The sequence below is a fragment of the Notechis scutatus genome, chromosome 2, assembly GCF_049901735.1.
Source record: "Notechis scutatus isolate UNSWTSFEM ecotype Mainland chromosome 2, rNotScu1.2, whole genome shotgun sequence".
Taxonomy (NCBI): Eukaryota; Metazoa; Chordata; class Lepidosauria; order Squamata; family Elapidae; genus Notechis; species Notechis scutatus.
The window spans coordinates 127,116,736-127,136,889 of NC_142010.1; the positions used below are offsets into that span (position 1 = coordinate 127,116,736).

General features: G+C 44.7%; 1 protein-coding gene and 1 pseudogene across 11 annotated transcripts in view; one reads left to right on the plus strand and one right to left on the minus strand.

Moving 5' to 3' along the window:
* The window catches only part of KMT2D (lysine methyltransferase 2D), a 113,509-nt gene that overhangs the window by 17,431 nt on the left and 75,924 nt on the right, over positions 1-20,154 (minus strand). For all 11 annotated transcript variants that reach the window (XM_087956140.1, XM_087956138.1, XM_087956135.1 and 8 more), the window contains 9 exons: positions 19,156-19,388; positions 15,269-18,355; positions 13,091-13,234; positions 10,534-10,698; positions 7,228-7,384; positions 3,152-3,233; positions 2,499-2,674; positions 706-833; positions 62-188 (listed from right to left, as the gene is read on the minus strand). In XM_087956140.1, the coding sequence (XP_087812266.1) occupies positions 62-188; positions 706-833; positions 2,499-2,674; positions 3,152-3,233; positions 7,228-7,384; positions 10,534-10,698; positions 13,091-13,234; positions 15,269-18,355; positions 19,156-19,388 (4,299 nt within the window). The remainder of the gene's footprint in view (positions 1-61; positions 189-705; positions 834-2,498; positions 2,675-3,151; positions 3,234-7,227; positions 7,385-10,533; positions 10,699-13,090; positions 13,235-15,268; positions 18,356-19,155; positions 19,389-20,154) is intronic.
* Positions 8,087-8,676, plus strand: LOC113419381 (small ribosomal subunit protein uS4 pseudogene; annotated as a pseudogene).

Genomic DNA, 20,154 nt, shown 5'->3' on the forward strand with positions numbered 1-20,154 from the left:
CCGGAAAAAAACCCCCGAAAAAGATGTACTGCCAAGAGGCCATCGTGACTAGAATACTCACTTTGTGCATCAGTTTCACCTTTCCTGGGTTCACCGGTGACATTTCGCTCTGGAAACAGCACTTCATAAGAACTGGGGATCTTCATGCTCAAAAGCTCTGCCACTGCCACCATGACACCGTTCAGGTTCTGGAGAAGACGATGGGAATGGTCAGGAAAAGCATTTTCGGCAGATTGAGAAATGGAAACACCCCCCTCCCCAAGCCCTTTAGCATAGCCTAATCACCAAATAAATTTTTTGTTTAAAGGATCCATTTTGTGACCGAAGAATGTCAGCACATTCTTGTCGATGTGGAGGACACATCAACCTGAACACCTGCCAAGTGCTTGACAGCTGTTTAGTAATGAGACCCAGAAAAGTAGCAACAATAAAAGATGTTCTCCGACTCAGGAGGAGCTGTCAGAATAGGCGATGGCTATGGCACAAAACAAAACTAGAGACTTCTTGCATTTCTACCAAATGTGGAAAATGGATCATGGTTCAGGAATAGTTGATAGGGCTCTGAGACAAACAAGGCAGATAAGTCACTTCATGAGGACTTTATCATGCCTAAGATACAGCAACTCTTGCCAACTCATGGCCTTCAAATATCTTGGACTATAATTCCCAAGGCTCAAAAGACGACTTTCGTTGCTCACTTCATACCTTGGCAGCAGCTGCAGACACGGTGAGCATGACAGAGACCTCACTCCCTTTGGCTCTCTCCCAGGAAGTGCCGGGTGTCTCCTTTCCCACTGGCTCTACAGTCCCATAGGATTTGGAATCTGGGAAAACTGAAGGAAGGAAAGCAAAGGGAAAATTGCCGCTCAAGGTCGTATTCCAGGAATTCAAACCACTTATCTAAGGTTACGGTAATTCAGCACTCAACCTGGAATCGTGTATCTGAATAGACTTAAGTCACAGATCAACCGATACAAATGCCAGCATTTTCCTGAAGGTGTGGCTCACAGTGTCAGTCTGGGAGATTATAAATTATACAGAGCAGAAGGCCAGAGATGAGGTGGAGGATAACAACAGCAATGAGCAAGAAGGGGAACTCAACATCTAGGAGACCTCATTAATTGACCTCATTCACTTAATATATTATACTTTACTCGGGGCTGTCCTTAAAGACAATCCAGAAACCTCAACTAGCATATGACGCCATGCTCTGTATGTCCAGGGAGTTGTTGTATTCCTATCATTTAACACTATTACTGCTACAGGGGCTGCACTGGTTGCTAGTATGCTTCTGAGTGCAATTCAAAACATTGATTATTCCTTACCCACTTGCCTTCTAACATACTATTTTTCCCAGATAGATTCTGCCTATCCATCTGAGCAACCATAGAATGCCTGCTGAAGTTCTCCATCTGTAATGGGACATTGTGGGAAGGATCACAGAAGTGCCTCTCCTCTAGAACAGCGGTCCCCAACCTTTCTGGCTCCATGGACCGGCAGCAGTGGGTAGGGCAGGAGTCAGCAACCTTAAACACTCAAAGAGCCACAAAGGTCCTAACCAGAAGCCCCCTGTTCAATTCTGGAGCCGATTCCCCCACCATAGAGTCTCCTCCTAGCACTACGTCCTTTTTCTTCTGCCGACCCGAAGTCCAGTTCCCCCATCATAGAGTCTCCTCCTAGTGCGGCGTCCTTTTTCTTCTGCCGACCAGAAGTCCAGTTCCACCACCATAGTCTCCTCCTAGCGTGGTGTCCTTTTTCCTTTTACTGACCAGGGACAGGAAGCCTCAGCAGAGGGATGAAAGAGCCACATGTGGCTCCAGAGCCGCGGGTTGCTGACCCCTGGGATAGGTGATGGTTTTGCACATGCAACATAACTCCCGCACATGCACAAATGAAGCTTTGCACACTTACCTAACACTTACGCGGCCCAGTTCCCAATGGGCTACGGACCGGTACCAATCTGAATCCTGAGAGGTTGGGGACCCCTGCTCTAGAATATCTTATTGTCTACACCCACAGGTGGCTCCCACTTTCACAACCTATGGAAGACCTGGCTAATTTGAGAGGTCTTAAATAGAGTTTATACCAAACTGGAATTGTTATTGTTACATTTAACAATATGTATAATGTATAATGCAACAGTTTATTATGGTCATTACAGACATTGGTATGTTGTTGTCATTGCTGAGGTATATAACATTTAGAATCTTTTTAGATCGACACAGTTTGGATTAGAGACTACTTCTCAACTGGGAAACAGAGATGCAACAAGGATTAAAGATTATTCTAGCTCTGTCTTCACCACGGACCCCCTTTAAGTACCTTTTGTGGCCACGGAACCCCAAGATTTAATTCAAGATTTAAATCGTAACATTTCTTCAAGCCTTCCCAGACCTCCTGTGACACCGCAGCCCCCCAGGGGTTCGCAGACCGCAGGTTGAGAACCACGGTTCTAGCTCATGGGTTATCTTCCATACAAGTTATTACTTTTCACGAACCTGGGATGCTGGCCTTTGGAATTATGGGGATGACAGGGGACATGGGGCACTCCTCCACTTCAGACTTGGCTCCAATCAGCAATGGGAAGCGTGGTATCTCTTCTCCCAAGACGCTCTCTGGAGACGACGCTGGGACAATGGAGTCAGGGCAATCACTCTCCTCATCACTCTCCATCCTGCAGAGATATTGGAGAATGGTTATACAATTTAGGATGCTTCCGCTCCCGCCTGGCTTTTGTGAAAGTGATTTAGGGGCATTATGGAGGTGCTGGTGAATACCAACTTATCTTGCCATTTCCAGAGTTAAGAGGTGGGCAGGATATAAATTTGGGAATCGGATGAAATGAAGTAAATTAGCAATGGACTCCAACTACACCAAGACAAAGAAGGCTAACGCTCCCCAAAAGAAGCTTTATATTTTCCAAGTTCAAAAGATTATGCGCTAGATCTCATTTGCTTCCTATAAACTAAACAATATCTCTTGATTTCATGCCCCCCTCAGATGTATGGACTTTGGTACACTAGTTGGGGATGGTGTGAATTAATGATCCACACATCCGAAGGAAACCGGGATGGGGAAGATTTCAGATGGCACAACTTTTCTTTTTCAGTTTGTCTTTTGTGTTTCTGCTCAATCAGACTTTTATTCTCACCTGACGTCCTCGGTCTGGTTGTGTGGCGGGGTAGGCAGAGCTGCAAGCAGATCTAAGCTTTTCACTTCCACAGGGGGAGCATCTGCATACATGGAATAAGAAAGAAAGGATGAAATATCAGATGCTCCAGGAGTACCGTTAACCATGCCTACAGCATGAGAATTCACAGCCTGTGGTTCTGCACTAATATACACCAGAAGCCTTTTCTTTCTATATATTCCCCCCAATTCTTGGCAAAGAAGAGGTCAATGGGAAGTAAGGATAAGGCCTTTTCAGTGATACAGCAGTGCCTTGCAAAATGCCATTCTGTAACCAGGAAGAGATTAAATCTTCATCATCATTTATGTTTCAGAAATTTGCAATCATTTCCTATTTTCCTCTTGGCCACTCTTTATCATTTTTAATATTTCCTTTTAAAATTTCTTATAAAATAAAAATGTGAAGAATCCCCAGAAGTTGGGAATAAACTGTGTATAAAAAGTTTTGTAACAGCAATTTATAAATATTCCTTATTTGCCACTTTTCTCAGAGCTTAACACATACAAAAATCATTTCCAGATACTTCCGGTTTGAGCTTCTTCGGCAACGGACCGAAATCTGCAATCATGCGTGATTTTGATCTGTGCTCGCCGCTGGAGCGCCCCGAGCCGGCTGGTTTCAGGGCTATGCCACCCTGTAGAGGTGGTGAAGAGGGGGGAAACTGCCAGCAGGGTTGAGGAGAGCTGCATCTCTCCTCCCCAGCTGGCCATTACTCCCTTTCCCGAAGGCGGCTGCAGCGGTGGTCAGAAATGGCCACCTCAAAGAAGAACTCAACCGGAAAAGAATGTGCAGGAGGAAGATAAAAAGAGAAAGTTTTGGCTGACCAGGTGGAACTGAAAAAGCCACAACATAAGGTACCCAGGAATTTGAACCATAAAGAATAACATTGCTCCCAAAGAAGATTTTGAAGCGGCGAATGAGAGGGAAGGGAAAGGATTTTGTGTTTGTTTTTTCTTTCCTTCCCCATATTAACAACTAAGAGATTTAAGGAAGAAACCGACAAAACCCACTTTAACATTAATAGGCATTTAAACTGAAAATAAAATGTCAAAGGGATAATAAAGACTTCTGGATTTTCAAAAAATTTTAAAAGAAGGAAAGGGGAGAAAAAGAAAAAAACAAAAGGGTGCGATCTGGAAAAATGGAGACCACCTGGAAGTAAAAGGAATTAACAGTTAAACTTTTACAAGATTCCTAAAAGATACATTCCAACTGAAACTCTGTAACAAGATAATAGAACCCCAGGAAGAGAAAGTGGAAAAAAGAAGCAAGAAGAAACAGCTTGGATTATTTGGATTACTTGGTGATTTTTGGATTTCGGGTTATTGGATCTAAAGGACTAAAATCAATCGGGTGGTTGTTTAAAAGTTTTTAAAATGGTATCACTCTTGGAAGAATTGAAAAAGGAACTTTAAAAAAACAGAAGATGCACAAGAAGGAAGAGGGTTTTTTGGGTTCGTATTTCAATTTTTATAAATGGAGATCTTCAACTATGAGAAACAACAAGAAATGCCTGTAGAACAAGAAGGGTGAGACAAAGAAGAAGCCATCTTCAATGACCAAGTAATTGTATGGGGGGGAGGAAAAGGGGGGAAAGAGAGTGAAAAATGTAAGATCTGAGAAAACAACCAAAAAAAAGAATAGTTTGAAAAGTAATTACAACGTTAGAAAGAAACAGAAGACTACAGAAGAGAGAATTAGAATTAGAGAGACAATGGGTCAAAAAGGGGAGGGAGAAGAAGAGGGGGAAGAGGGAAAGGAAAAGAAGTTATAAAGGACAGAAACGGAATATAGAGAAACAGGGAAAATGTACAAGGATTAAAGGTATAAGCCTATTCAGAAGACATAGAGATAATGGGTGAAAATTTAGTTGAAAGAGGGATTCTGCAAGGGTACATAAGATAGTATTGTTATATTAGAAATAGAAATGAACTTAGAAAATATGAAACAAGTGTGATTAAAATGATAGATAAAATACTAATTGGAATGGAATGGAATGTTTGTTAATAAATAAATGAAATAAAGAGAATGAGAGAATGAAATTAGGAAAGGATGGGAACATTTTAATTATTATTAATGAGTTATAAAAATTTAAGTGAAGAGGAATATGGAAGAAATATGAAAAAATTATGGAAATATTATAAGTGTTCCTAAGGAAGTATGATATCCCATTGAAAAGAAATGTTAAAGATGTTAAAGATTATAACTAACATTAATGATAGAGCTGAATTGGAATATAATAAGTATTTTATTTATTATTGTTTTATATATATACTTTCTCTTTAAGAACTTAGTGTGTACCAAGCAGAATTCGACTGGAAGTTATGTGTTATATTGAATGTTACAATTGTAAAGGCATAAATTGAAGTTTAAATAAGAGTTGAATGGACAAAAATTAAAAGATACAAATGTGTCATACTCCAATCAGTAACTATAGGGGAAAATTTGTTTGAGAAAAGAAAATATAAAATTGAAACAGGACAGACAAAAGTATAAATGTAATGATTAGAAAGATATTGAAACTTAGAAAAAGATATATATATATATATATAATTGTATTTAGAAAGGAATGAGATAATTAAAAGCAAGGTTGAGAAAACTAAGGGAAGGGAAAAATTATTGAGAAAATGTTAAAATAGTAATAAGATATGGAATAGAACACAAAGATGAATATGAAATTGAGTTTGGGTCTGTATGGAGAAGTGATAACCCGGGACCATGCTATTCTCAAAAAAAGATATTTTATTTGTATTATGTTTTGTGAAAACCTAAATAAAAATTTTACCAAAAAAAATAATTCATTTCCAGAGACCTCCTCAAAGCTCTTCCTCTTTGCCTTCTCTATATGTGATCCTTCGCCTTAAATGTTTGCTCTACAGGTAGTCCTTGACATACAACCATTCATTTAATGACCATTTGAAGTTACAAGGGCACTGAAAAAAGTGGCTTACGATCAGGGGTGGGATTCAAATTTTTTAACAACTGGTTCTGTAGGCATGGCTTAGGTGGTGGGCATGGCTTGGTGGTCATGTGACTGGGTGGACATGGCTTGGTGGTCATGTTATTGGCTGGATGTGGCCAACTCAATATCACTCACATTGAGGCATGCATCTCCTTGCCTGGCCTCTCATGACTGTGGGGATGCTGCAACAGTCGTAAATGTGAAAAATGGTCATGTCACTTTTTTCAGTGCCATTGTAACTTTGAATGGTCACTCCACACAAGCAAAGTACCAGCAAAGGAGGGGAAAAAAACTTCAGAGATGTTCCAGAGACAGGAAGTCTAGTCCTGCCAAGAATGTAATAAGGGTTAATGGAGAGGCAGTTTCTGTAAGCAACACCAGAATGTTTCCTTCCTGCCTTCCTTACAGGATTAGGCCAGTAATTTCTTCTAACAACCGGTTCTCCGAACTGCTTAGAATGTTAACAACCGGTTCTAGCGAATAGATGCAAACTGGTAGAATCCCACCCCTGCTTACGATCGGTTTTCATATTTATGACTATTGCAGCATTCCCATGGTCAGGTGATCAAAATTCAAAGGCTTGGCAATTGGCATGTATTTATGACAGTTCCAGTGTCCCAGGACTGTCTGATCACCTTTTGCAACCTTCCGACAGGCAAAATTAATGGGGGAAGCCAGATTCACTTAACAACCGTGTTACTAACTTAACAATTGCCATGATTCGCTTAACCACTGTGGCAAGAAAACTTGTAAAATGGGCCATTTAACTAATGTCTTGCTTAGCAAGGGAAATTTTGGCCTCAATTATGGTCATAAGTTGGATCAGCTGCATTGCTTATAATGTATTTCACTGCTAAGATAAAACCTTCTGAATCACAGCACTTTCTACTGAACCGATTTATTTAATTCCCTCGTCTCCTCCACTTACGAAGACCAAAATCAGAAGCTTCCGGTGTTATCCCACCAGATACAAAACAGAACACGTGCTGAATATCCACCACACTGCAGCATTCAGATGCCTCCCTGAGTGTTTTAGGCCATAACCTTAACATCCATGCTCAGCAACAGCTCTCACCCTTCTGTCCTCCAGGCTCATGGGGTAGCTCTGGCTCTTTGAACTGCCCGGTCAGCTCCTCAGAAGACAGGACGCCATTCACCAGCTTCTGCTGCACAGAGGGTGGGGGTGTGGGGGGCAGTGAGGAAGGTGGTGTTGGAGGGTTGCTCAAGTTGTTCTAGACAGAGAACACAGGAATCAACACCCACCACAGTCCCCTGCCTGTTTTTTTTCCCCCTTCATTTCCAAGGCTGCACAAATCTGACAGGCTACTCCATCACATGCTGCATTTACATTCTTCCTTTTACCGTTTGAGCTGCCCCAAAATTGTGTTATAAGTAATGCAAAGATATGAACACCTCCTTAGAACATGACTGAAGTGTGAAGAGTGATTTTGTGGTCATGGAGATTTGCCTACAACTGTTCTCTGGCGGCCTGGTCTACCACTCTACATCCCTGCCTTGAAAAAAAAATTCTACTAAATTGTATTACATTTACCCCTGAATGCAAGCCTTCTCTGCACTGATGTAGTCAAGCATAGCACAACAAAAGTGCTACAGTACTCCTTTCTTTTCTTTGATCTTCCCAAGATCACGTTAGAAGTTTAGGAAAGAACAAAACTGTAGCCAATGAAAAAAACATGCTAGTGACTTCAGTGTGACACATCTGAAGGACTACCAATTTTCTTTATTGACAAACAGGAAGAATCTTGTCTTATAGGGCAGATTAAACACCTCTTGAAAGTTCATAATTATGAGGCAGAACTAGTTTATAGTTTTAGTTTGTATTTTTATTTTATTTTAAATCATTTTTAGATTAAAGATTGTTTTGCTAACTCTGTGTGTACACACACAAATAAATAAATAAATTTAAATATTTATTGGTGAAACTTATTGGTGAATATGGGCTGCGGAACAAGCGTGAGGTATGGCGAGTGAAGTTCACTTTGGCCAAGATCCGCAAAGCTGCCCAAGAGCTGCTCACCATAGATGAGAAAGATCAGCGGCGCCTTTTTGAAGGCAATGCCTTGCTGCGCCGTTTGGTCAAAATTGGGGTGCTGGATGAAGGGAAAATGAAACTGGATTACATCCTGGGTCTGAATATTGAGGGTTTCCTGGAGCGTCGTCTCCAAACTGGGCCTGGCTAAGTCCATCCATCATGCTCGTGTTCTTATCCGCCAGAGACACACCCATGTAAGGAAGCAAGTGGTGAACATCCCTTCCTTCATTGTCCGGCTAGATTCCCAAAAGCACATTGATTTCTCCCTCCATTCACCTTATGGTGGAGGCCGACCAGGCCGCGTCAAGAGGAATAATGCTAAGAAGGGCCAGGGCGGTGCTGGCGGTGCAGATGATGAAGAGGAAGACTAAAATGTAGAATAAGGCTTTCCTACCGTATAAATCGGTGGGCCACTGAGCCTATCTTACATCATCCAATAAAAAGTACTTGTGGATAAAAAATAAAAATAAATTTAAATAGTTAAAACAAATTACTGAGCCAGCACATGGCAAATGCTATTAATTACTACTTAAATATCTGTATATTTTACTTTGGATATTACACTATTATTAATTTCTGTTTAGATTATTTTGTTGCTATTATTATTTAAACAGTTCTTTTTTTTAAAAAAAAATCACATACTGTTTCTTAGCTTGCCATGCTGTATATGAGACCCCTTTCTGCTTAAATTTGGTTAATTTCTGCTGTAAATGAAGACAGTCATTTTTTTTTTCTCTCCATTGCCACATAATTCTTCAATTTTAGTCTCCCAATCCTATGTTGATAGTAAAGTTTCTTTTCCAATGTTGCTCCAGATTGATTCTTGTTGCTATCAGCATATATCTTAATACATTATGATACATTTCATTTATATTCTCTGAGATCATATCTAATAAAATATTTGTAGTTTAATTTAAATTTTATATTCAGATTGTTTTGGTTTACTTCTTTCCAGTACTTTTGGGTTTTCTTCACACAACCACCATATATAGATGGAAAATGTTCGAATGGAACAACTTGCCATGGCCCGCTCACCACAGCCAGCTTGCCATGACCAACTCGCCTCTGCCAACTTGCCACAGGATACCTCTACGTGGCCAACTTGCCACAGAGACAACTCACCATGGGCAGCCGGAGGAAGAGCCGGGCAGGAGGGTAGATATCACAGGATGCTGTGGCAGGCAAGCAAGTGGTGGGCAGAGCACACTGGATGCGGTAAGAGGATGGATCACATGCGGGTGAGTGAGCGGGTGGATAGAGTGTCCGGGTGTAGAGAATGGGCCCAATGGGTAGCAGTGGAGGCATTGCTCAGAACATGTCTTTTCAGCAGCTCAACTTCTTGCCAACATAGAAGTTGAAAACAAAGCATCCGTGGCATCTTACAAGCTAGTTTATTGTGATAGAAAGTGTGAGGGTTCTTCTTTCCCAGAATGGTTGTTTCACAATGGACACATACCCCCTGCCACCCCCGACCGCTGCCACTTCCCCACTGCCCACCCCGATGCCGTCACCTCTACCATCCCCAGCCTCTTCCACCTGGACTCTGATGCAGTGGCTCTGCCCACCCATTCACTCGCCTGCTTGACTCTCACACGCAATCCATCCTCTCGCTGCAGCCTGTGCATTCTGCCCACCCACTTGCTTGCCGCACCTTGCACACTGTCCTCCTGCTCGCTTGCCCGCTGCATCCCATGCGCTCTCCTCATCCGCTCACTCGCCTGCCACACGCCCACATGCTCTGGCCACCAGCTCACTCACACACTGGACCCTACACATTCTGCCCACCCGCTCCCTTGCCCACCCAACCCTTCCTCTGGCCACCAACGGAAAGTGGTCCCCGCAGCTACATGGACATGTGGAAGTGTCTGGCGGCAACTTTGTAGTGGCGAATTGGCCACAGTGAGTTGTCCTAGACCCTCAAGACTTTCCCTATGTGTGGTGGCATTTCCAACATTTATTGTTACAGGATTTATCCATCCTAGCAATTGTTAGTGGAATTATATACCATCTGTAGAACGTTTTGCACCAGTTTTCCCTCAGATGATAGCTTGGTGTAAATTTCGATTCCCCCACCCCATGAAACTTCCCATTGATCCACTGCTCTTGCTTCTTTGAACTTCTGTATCCATTTTATCATATAGCTTTATTTGTCCCGTCTCCATGAAACATGCAACATATTAATATATGGGTGAAATGAGTGTTTTTCTCCCCACTCCCCCAGCTTATTCCCTCTTTCTTATAATTTAATGTTTTCTTTTTTTCTCTCTCTTTCTTTTTCTATATTCAAGTCAGCTAAAAAAGAATAAAATGCCACAGGGCTGGCCTTACTTTGGTGAGCAGCTGTGAGTAGTAATCTGGAATGCTGTCCAAGGCCGCATTGCCAAATGTGCCTTTCAACTGGCTCTTGCCATTGATCGGGCTGCTTCCAAAGGGGGGAAAGAGGTTGAAATTGGCTGTGATTACCGGTTCCATCAGAGGCAGCAAAGAGAGTTCCTGAGGAGAAAAGAAATGAATCAGACCAAGACCAAGGCTGCTTCATATACCGACACATCCTGCAGAATTAGAGGAATCTTCTGATATAAATGAAAGGGAACAGTATGAGTTCACGGGCCCTAAAGGTCTAATCATGGACTTCTCTCTAGGCCTATTCTCCCATTACTTTAGTGGGAAAATCTTGAGGTTACATAGCTCCTGCATGATTTTTGAAAATATATTTATCTGTATCTGTAGTATCCACACTGGTGGGATTCTTTGCTAAAGGCAAGAAGAAGCTACATTAGACCAACCCCAACCAGCCCAGGTTTTTCTCAAAGACAGCGGGTGTTAATGCAGTTGAATAGGGACTTCTTTGTGCTGCTTCTGAACTCCTAATATACCCAGAAAAGGATACAAAATCTATTTTATTGAGATAGGGAAGATTCAAGGTTATGAATGAGCACCAATAGCTCATCTGGAAACAAAACAACTTGTGTCACTTGCTAGTACCTATCTGCACAAACAGACAGAAAAGGAGAGTGCCCTGTTGAAGAACGTTCTTCTGAAAATTAGGTTGAGACATAACACCATTTCTTTTCATCTTCAAAAAAAGTATATAAAATTATGGACCGCACTTATAGAAATCTATATGAAAAGAAAATCTGGAAGGAATGAAAAATGTGTATTGATTTATTTTAAGTCAAAAGGGCAGTAAAATATCTGGGGAGGAATGAATAACAAATGGAAAGAATATAAGCTTCCATTTCCTGTTTCATTCCTCATCTTGCAGATGCCCTTTTCTTTTTCATATGTCTTACATATCCTATCCATTCAATAATACCATGAGAATTTTAATGAGTCTTTAAAATGAATATGTGTACATTCATTGTATACATTTAATATTATGATAATATTGTTGAAGCATATAATCATTTGCTTTAAAAAATTAAATTACCATAATTTAACCAGAATGCATCTGAACGCTAAGTATTCTTTAAGAAAAGTTTCCATCTAAGGTAGCCCTTGTTTGAGACCCCAATTGGGACCCACAACTCTGTCACTAAATGATGCAGTCACTAAGCAAATATCATGTGACGGTGATGGACTTAAGTCACTTCTCATTAGGTTAAGTGAATCACCACAGGTTAGTAAGTGAGACATCACATGACTGTGACTTGCAATTTTACCGCCGGCTTCTACACTGACTCTGCTTATTGGAAGACGGTTATGAAGCAAGCAAACAGCATGTGACTTCAGGAATGTTGTAATGGTCATAAATGCAAGGGCTGATTGTAAAGTTACTTTTTCAGCGTCATCATAACTTTGAACGGTCACTAAAAGGGCAGCCGTTAAAGCAAGGTCTATCTTTATAAGGAAGCCACTTGGGTTGAAGAGATACTGCCATTATTTCTTTGCAGCAATCAGTTATGGTAAGGAAAAAATAATAATCTGAATACAAGCAATTATGCTTGCTGAAAGAAAAAAATAGACTCTTTATTAGTTTGGTGTAGTAAATACCTCACAAGTTTTTTAAAAAAATATTTTTCTCTTCTGAATTAGTCCCCCATCTTTTGTAATGACTAAAGTATAGATAATATAAGTAAAAATATGGATTAAAACTGCCTCTGTGATAATTCTCGGTGGGAATTGCTAAATGTATTAATTTCAATCAAATGTCTTTGAATGAAATGGTAATGTATCATCATCAGCATTCAGAAGTTAAATTTCAAAAAGTAGGGGATCATTCCTAAAATCAGATTAAAACCATGAGAGAACAAGTGCGTACAAGCCCTCATTATGCTGAAAAAAAACTGCATGCATTCTGACACAAGATTCACTAGGCCACCTTGTTTTCTTGTTTATTAAAGGGAAAATAATAAGGGAAAATAGCTTCAGATAGTTGGTGTAATTGATGAGTTTGCAATGAAAAACAAACATGATTTGTAAAATGGCTTCAATTGTATCAATCCACTTATTTTTGTTTTCTGAACAACCAAAAATCAACCCCAAATGAAAAGATAGAAGATATAACTGACATGTTTCACTAGATTCATAAAATGGATTAAAAATGTGAGGAAAAATTGGAGGTGTGCATGAGTTTAGAATAATAGCTCCACTCCGTGCAGTGGAATACCTTCCCCAAAAGGGCACAATACCATTCCTAAATTTTACAAATTAATGTATTCCCAGGGTTAATAAAGTGGAAAATCCAATGTTCAGTGTTGTATATTCAATGTATTCAAATATTAATGAAGACACAAATACTTGCAGGAAAAAAAACTACGTGACCATGATCAGAAAAATAAAAGCCCTATTTATCTAGTTAAGACTGTTGTGGACTCTTTCACACAACACACACACTTTATTTTTGACTCAGCCTTTCAGCCAGACAAATCCAAAAGCATTCTACCTGCTTCAGTTGTTTCATGAGGGCTTCGTTGGACTTCACTCCATCCTCCTTGCGCAGTTTCTTGCGGGAATTGACAAGTCGCTCCCCAGCTTTTTGGGATCGCTTTGGCTTCGGTGGGGGGAGTTTCTTTGCTGCGAGGACATCCTAGTGAGGAGAGAGGCAAGCATAACTTTGAATGGTCTCTCCTCAGCAAACTTGCTTCACGGTGGAGTCATTTTATGGAGTTATCAAAGCTCACCCACTCAATCCTCCTGCCCCAGAGGGGCTAAGTGAGACACAAGCAAAAGTACCAAGAAGACCGAGCAGGAGGGACAGAATTATGGGCAGCCCTATTTTACACTGCGGATGAAGAGAATGTGTTTTAAATGTTACTTCTTCATGTGTTCAGTGGCTTGCAGATGGCTATTCCAAACCTCTCATCTCAGTTTGCTGATTTACTACAGAATCTGCACATTCAAAACGGGACGCAGTGGCTCAGTGGCTAAGACGCTGAGCTTGTCGATCAGAAAGGTCAGCAGTTCAGCGGTTTGAATCCCTAGCGCCACATCACGGAGTAAGCTCCCGTTACTTGTCCCAGCTTCTGCCAACCTAGCAGTTTGAAAGCATGTAAAAATGCAAGTAGAAAAATAGGGACCACTTTGGTGGGAAGGTAACAGTGTTCCATGTGCACCTTCGGCGTTTAGTCATGCCGGCCACATGATTATGGAGACGTCTTCGGACAATACTGGCTCTTCGGCTTTGTAAAGGAAATGAGCACCGCCCCCTAGAGCTAGCACATATGTGCAAGGGGAACCTTTAACCTTACCTTTTACCTGCACATTCAACCAGATTCGGGGAAGATACTTTTAAAAAATATGGAATAAGGAGGTATGTCTCTCTTTTAGACTCCTCATTCCAATGGTTGTAGCAGGGGAAGGGCAGAAATCAGTTAGCATTACAGGTAGTCCTCGATTTACAACCACAATTGAGTCCCAAATTTCTGTTACGACCTTTCTTACCTCAGTTGTTAACTGAGTAACCCGACTGTTAAGTGAATCTGGCTTCCCCACTTGACTCTGCTTGTCAGAAGGTCGCAAAAGGTGATCACATGACCCTGGGACACCGCAAGCGTCGTAAATACGAACCAGTTGCCAAGCGTCTGAATTTTGATCACGTGACCCATGGGGATGCTGCAAAGGTCATAACTGAAAAATGGTCGTAGGTCACTTCTTTCGGTGCCATCGTAACTTTGAACGGTTGCTAAATGAACTGCTGTAAGTCAAGGACTACCGGTATCAGGCGCAGAAATATGTTATTTCAAAACCTGAATGAAAGGCAATGTTGTCCCAAAGGTGCTTTTCCAAAAGGCACCTGGACTCCCCACCCCCCCTTGAAAAAGTTTTGCTTCTCGTCCAAGAAGCTTGAAAATGGAAGGAAAATGTTTTGGAAGTCTGGTTGCCTTTTGGAAAAACACCCCTGGGACAACCAGGACCTGGATGACTGAGAATCTCTGTAGACATTTGAAGCCTGTCAAAGAGGCCAAAGGAGGTCACCTGCAGCCTCATGGGAGTACCTAGAATTTGCGGCAATTATACTACTGAGCCATTCCCCACTCCCTCTCCACCCCCCCCTCTCAGCCCAACGCATCTCACAGGGTTGTTGCTATGGGGAAAACGGGAGGAGGAAGATATGTTGGATCTGTTTGCCACTTTGAAATTCTTTGTAAAAACTATAAAGGCCGGGTATAAATAAGTAAGTAAATAAAATGAGAAACTTCCTTCTGGGTTATTTTGGGGTGAGTTGGGGGTACTCTGGACATTCTGACACAGCCCCTTTTAGCGATATTATCCCTCCCCCAACTGTGACTGTTGACCACTCAATAATAAAAGCTTGGCCCAAACTAGCCAGAGGCAGAGAAGCAATGCTCGCCAAAAGCTGAGGATGGCTATGTCATGCCTCTTTCTTCTTTTATAAATGATTTCTTCTCCAAAAAGGTCTCCTAAGCTTCTTTAATCGATTCTTAGCGAAATCCATTCCACAAACCAAAAATACCTTCTCTGCCATTGGGTAGGATTGGGGACTGGCTTTCAGGTATAGTTTTCCAGTCGGCTATTCATTAGTCCCAGAGATATCTCAAAAGTAGGTGGGCTCAAAAAGCTGAACTGCAGCCGCCGCTATTCCCTTTCCCTTTATGCTCACCTCCCGAACATCTGGCGCCATCTGCAATCGGCCCTCCGTCCCAGCAAATTTGCCATCCACGTGCCCGTTGACATCACCTGAGCGCTGAGTCCCCAGCGTGACGTTCTTGGCGCGGAGCAATTTCTGCAGCAAGAGATGGCTGGCTTCAGTGCGGCTGAGGCTGTTATTGTTAGTGGGCACCGCAACAGCGGCAGCGGCAACAGCTGCCGCCACAGTGGCTGCTTGCGAGACAGGCTCCCCGTTTGCTTCCCGCTTGACTGGCTGGGGACCGCTCATCAGTGCACATTGGGCTACCTCTTCCCTGGGTTCCTGTTTGATACAAACAAGGGGAGGGTCTCCTGATTGGGGCAAAGCTTTTCCCATGACTGAGGAAGCCAATTCCCTCGTCTGCCCATTGACCGCGGCTGGCTCCGTGGGCACTTTGGTGGGGGACACTGAGTTTCTGAGGCTCCCGGGGCCAAGAGCCGTTTCCTTTGTGTTTGGAATGAAAAGCGCTGGGTTAGGGGAGAGCAGGGGACTGGGAGTGGTTGGCTGGTGTTTCTGGGCGGGAGCCGGCTGCTGTTCAGGGCTTTTAGCCAGAAGCAATGGGGATGGTCTCTTTGGCTCTGAAGGGCTGGGCTGCTGCGGTGGTAGAGAGGCCACACCAGCAACGCTCAAGGGAACAGAGGGAGTCGGAGGAGTCGGAAGCCTTGGTGCCCCCTGCTGGTGAGGACTGGTGGCCACCTGCTGGTTCACCGGGACCCTCTGGTGCTCAACGGAGGCAGCAAATCCCTGTTCTGAACGAAACTGGAATACAGCGAGGGACGGCTGCCTTGGGATCTGCTGCCCCATGGAGCTGGGGAGGGGAAGCTGTGGAGCAGCTGGCCGGCCCTGGTCCAATGACACCTGGGCCTGCCCTGGGTAAGGGCTGCCTTGCCGCAAGGCTTGGTTCTGCTGCAGCAAATTCTGCTGATGACGCTGCATGAGCAGAGCCTGAAGCTGCTGCTGCTGCTGAGGCGTGAGGTTCCGCAGCTGTGGATTTTTAGAGATGACTCCCTGAAGCTGAGCCCGGATCTGACCCATTACAGGGCTGGCCAGGAAGTTTTGGCCTTGGGGGGATGACTGTGGAACCATCATGCTTTGCTGCTGCTGCTGCTGCTGCTGCTGCTGCTGCTGCTGCTGCAAGGACATTATCAACCCAGGGGTTTTGGAAGGTCCAGCTGGGCTTTGTAGGCGCTGCTGCTGCTGCTGCTGCTGCTGCTGCTGTTGTTGCGCAAGTTGGCCCGGTAAGCCTTTGGAAGGTGGTTCCATGTTTTGGCCCACAATCCTTTGCTGTGGAGCCAAGGTGTTCTGCCCCTGGCTTTGCTGCTCCATCTGTTGACTGAGCAAGTGGGGAGGCTGAGGGGCCTCCCGGTGCTGATGGTGGTGGTGTGGCGGTTGCTGAGGAGACACCTCTTGCTGCAAGATGCCATCCATTGTCGGGTGAGTCCGCAGGGGCTGCTGCAGATGGCTGCCTTGCTGCTGCTGCTGCAGGTTATTGTTGGGCTGCTGTTGCTGCATCTGCATCTGCAGAGGGCCCAGCAGGCTCTTCTTCTGAGAGTCCAGGTGAAGCTGCTGTGCTTGGCCCAGATCGGCCGGCTGCTTCTGGGGGTCCCCATGCTGCTGGAGCATCAGCTGAGAGGACTGCTCTTGGAAAGGGGCTCCGTGGCTGGGCATCCCTTGCTGGTCAGGGGGATTCATCTGCCCTCCCAGCTCCTGACCTCCTAATTGGGGCCGAAGCTGTTGCTGCTGCAGGACTGCTCCCTCCTGGGGAAGGACGCTGGCGCCTTCCGGCCCTCCCTGCTGTTCCTTCACAGCCAAGCCCTGCTGCTGCTGCTGCTGCTGCTGCTGTTGTGCTGGCAGGGCAGGCTGCATTCCCTGACTTGAGTGCAGCGGCTGGTTCAGAGACCCCTGCTGCGCAAAGTGCTGGATAGGCTCGGGGGCGATGCCCTGCCCTTGGCTAAGGGCACTTGGTGGAGGGGCCTGGGACAACATTCCTGGCTGCGTGCCTTGACCCTGGCTGAGGAGGGCCTGGTGCTGGGCCAGGGAATTCTGCTGCTGCTGCTGCTGCTGCTGGCCTAGCAACCTCTGCTGGCCAAGCAGCCCTGCCGGGTGCGGGGTTAGTGGCGGTGGGGGTGGCTGCTGCTGCTGCTGCTGCTGAGGAGGTGGAGACAAAAGAAGCCGGTGCCCCATCATCCCCTGAGTCTGCTGGGCCAGCTGCTGAGGACAACCCAGGGTCCGATGTTGCTGCGGGGTCAACAGCATTGGCCTCTGGGCAGCCTGGTGGCTTAACACACCCTGATGCTGCTGCAGCATGGAGTGCCCTAGTATGACTTGCTGCTGCTGCTGCTGCTGCTGCTGCTGCTGCTGCTGTTGTTGCTGTGGAGAGAGCTGCTGGATCACAGCTCCTGGCTGACTGTTCAGCAGCCCTTGTTGCTTAGGGAGCAGGTTCTGATTTGGCTGCGGGGTGGGGGGTGGTGGCGGCGGCAGCTGACCCATCAAACCAGACTGGCCGATTGTGCTTTGTTGCTGCTGCTGCTGCTGCTGCACGGATACCTGTCCCATCAGGCTTTGCTGCTGAAGCTGAAGCTGCTGCTGCTGCTGTTGCACAGACAGCTGTCCCATCATGCCTTGCTGCTGCTGCTGCTGCTGCTGCATTGTCATTTGCCCCATGAAGTTCTGCTGCTGCAGCTTCTGAGCCAGCTGCAGCCTATGCTGCTGCAGCTGCCTTTCCTGTAACAGGCGGTTGCCAGGGAAGAAATTGCTGGCGGGAGTGGCCCCGGATGGTGGTGGCAACGGGGACTGCTGCTGGCTCATGAATGGTAAGCCCTGTTGCACGGCCATGGGCGCAGCCTGAGGGAGGCGCAGGCCCCCTGCCTGACCAGGCAGGCCTTGTGTCCCCTGCTGGAGGCCGTGAGTAGAAAGCAACTGGCTGGGAAGCTTATTCATGAGGCGAGGGCTTTGGGAGGGGCTGAGGGCCATGACCGTGGAGGTTTGTTGCTGGTGCTGCTGCTGCTTGTTGCGGTACTCAGCCATGAGGTTGGTGTGTTCCTTCTGCTGTTTCCGGACCTGTTGAGTGCGAAAGAGAATGTCAGAAGGAACTCTGTGGCTTACCTCCTTTACTCTTCCCCGGGAGAGGGCGCCTCCCTTTGCTCTGAAGTGCCACGGAGAGAGATCTGCGTCATGCTGAACCCAAACCTCCCCACTGAAAATATACCGTCTCCACCTGACCTTGCCCCAGTTCGTTAGGCAATTCCCTCCCTCCTTGTTCTCAGGGGACATCTCAATCTGGAACCCGGAATGAGGGAGAAACTTCCTAATAGCGAGAACAATTAACCAATGGAACGGCTTGCCTTCAGAAGTTGTGGGTGCTCCCATCACTGGAGGCTTTTAAGACAAGACAGGACAATCACTTGTCTGAAAGGGTATAAGGTCTCCTTCTTAAGCAGGGGGCTGGACTAGGAGACCTCCAAGCTCTATTCTGATTGACTGATCTTCATCTTCATTTGTTCAAACTCTTCCTCTTCCTCCATTAGTGTCTCTCACTCCAGAGGAAACAACAAGTCTCTTGTTCTTATAGGTTATTAGTTGTTATTTTATTTATTAAATTTGTGTGCTGCCCATCTTGCCCAGTCTTACATTACTTTGGTTCTGTTTCCATAGGTGGCAATTATCTTTTAGGATCTTTTAGCCACAGGTGAAACCGCACATACAGCTCTGGGCTACTGGGTGAACTAAATGATAAAATGAATAAATAATCTAGGGCCTGCCAATGTTGTACGTGTGTGCATAGAGACCTAGGCCCGTGGGCCGCTTTCTTGGTCAAATCAGGAATGGGGTGTATAGACAGCCCTGATACCGGAACATACCTGATCCAGCTGCTTTTGGATCTTGCTCTGTTGCTCAGTTACTAGCTTCAGCTTTTCAGCATCAGCCTCCGGGAATTCACGGCCGGCCTTTTTAGCCGTCCGCTGCTTGGCACACAGGGCCTTGCGGGACTTGCGGTGCACCCCGATTTGCTCCTCCAGCACCTTTAGCTGCATCTGGAGAAGCTGCTGGGTGTGGAAAAGCCAGTCTTCATACTGACGCTGATCAGCCTCATCTGGAGATGGAAACAGAAGACAAAGATTTGGGTAGCTGGAGAGCCACGCCTATGAATCATGCCTTGCGTAGGAAAACAAAAACAAAAATTGCTAACCTCTGCAGCAGGTCGAGACCAAACACTGCAGGAAGCGTCACAAGATGGGTACAACTGCTTGTTTGATATTAAAATCTTCGTGGTTTTTTTTTTTTTTTCCCTCTACTCCAGATTTTCGGGATTTATTTTTTGGTGTGTGCAAGGAACAATAAGGAACACGGATAAAGAAAAAGCCACTGACCAAACATTTGTGGGACTAATATCGCAGGATCAGAAAGAAGGAACACAAAGGCTACGAATGTGCTTTATTAGGTGCTGCTGCTGCTGCTGCTTCTGCCTCCCTCATATTAATGTGTTATTAATATTAATGTTATTAGTTAAAACGTGGTTTCTTGAATATCATAATGACCTGGTTAATGATAAAGCCTGGGTATCAAGCTACAATGGCAGATTTCACACATTACACTAAGCCAGAATTCAACATTGCACTGCAATGTGACAGGCTAGTTTGGGTGAAAGCCATTCTCCTGATCAGGTATATCTGTGGGTAACTAAGGTACCCCAGAAACATCACAAAGTGTTAACTTCCCTTAAAAGTGCTTATTTGTATTGGAAAACAGACTACTTATTCAATAGAGCTAAAGGTGGCATTTCTCTTTCTTTTCTCAGCATGCCAACTAGCATCTAGTAAGTGCTTTACAAAGTTATTGGACCTACCAATTGCACGTAG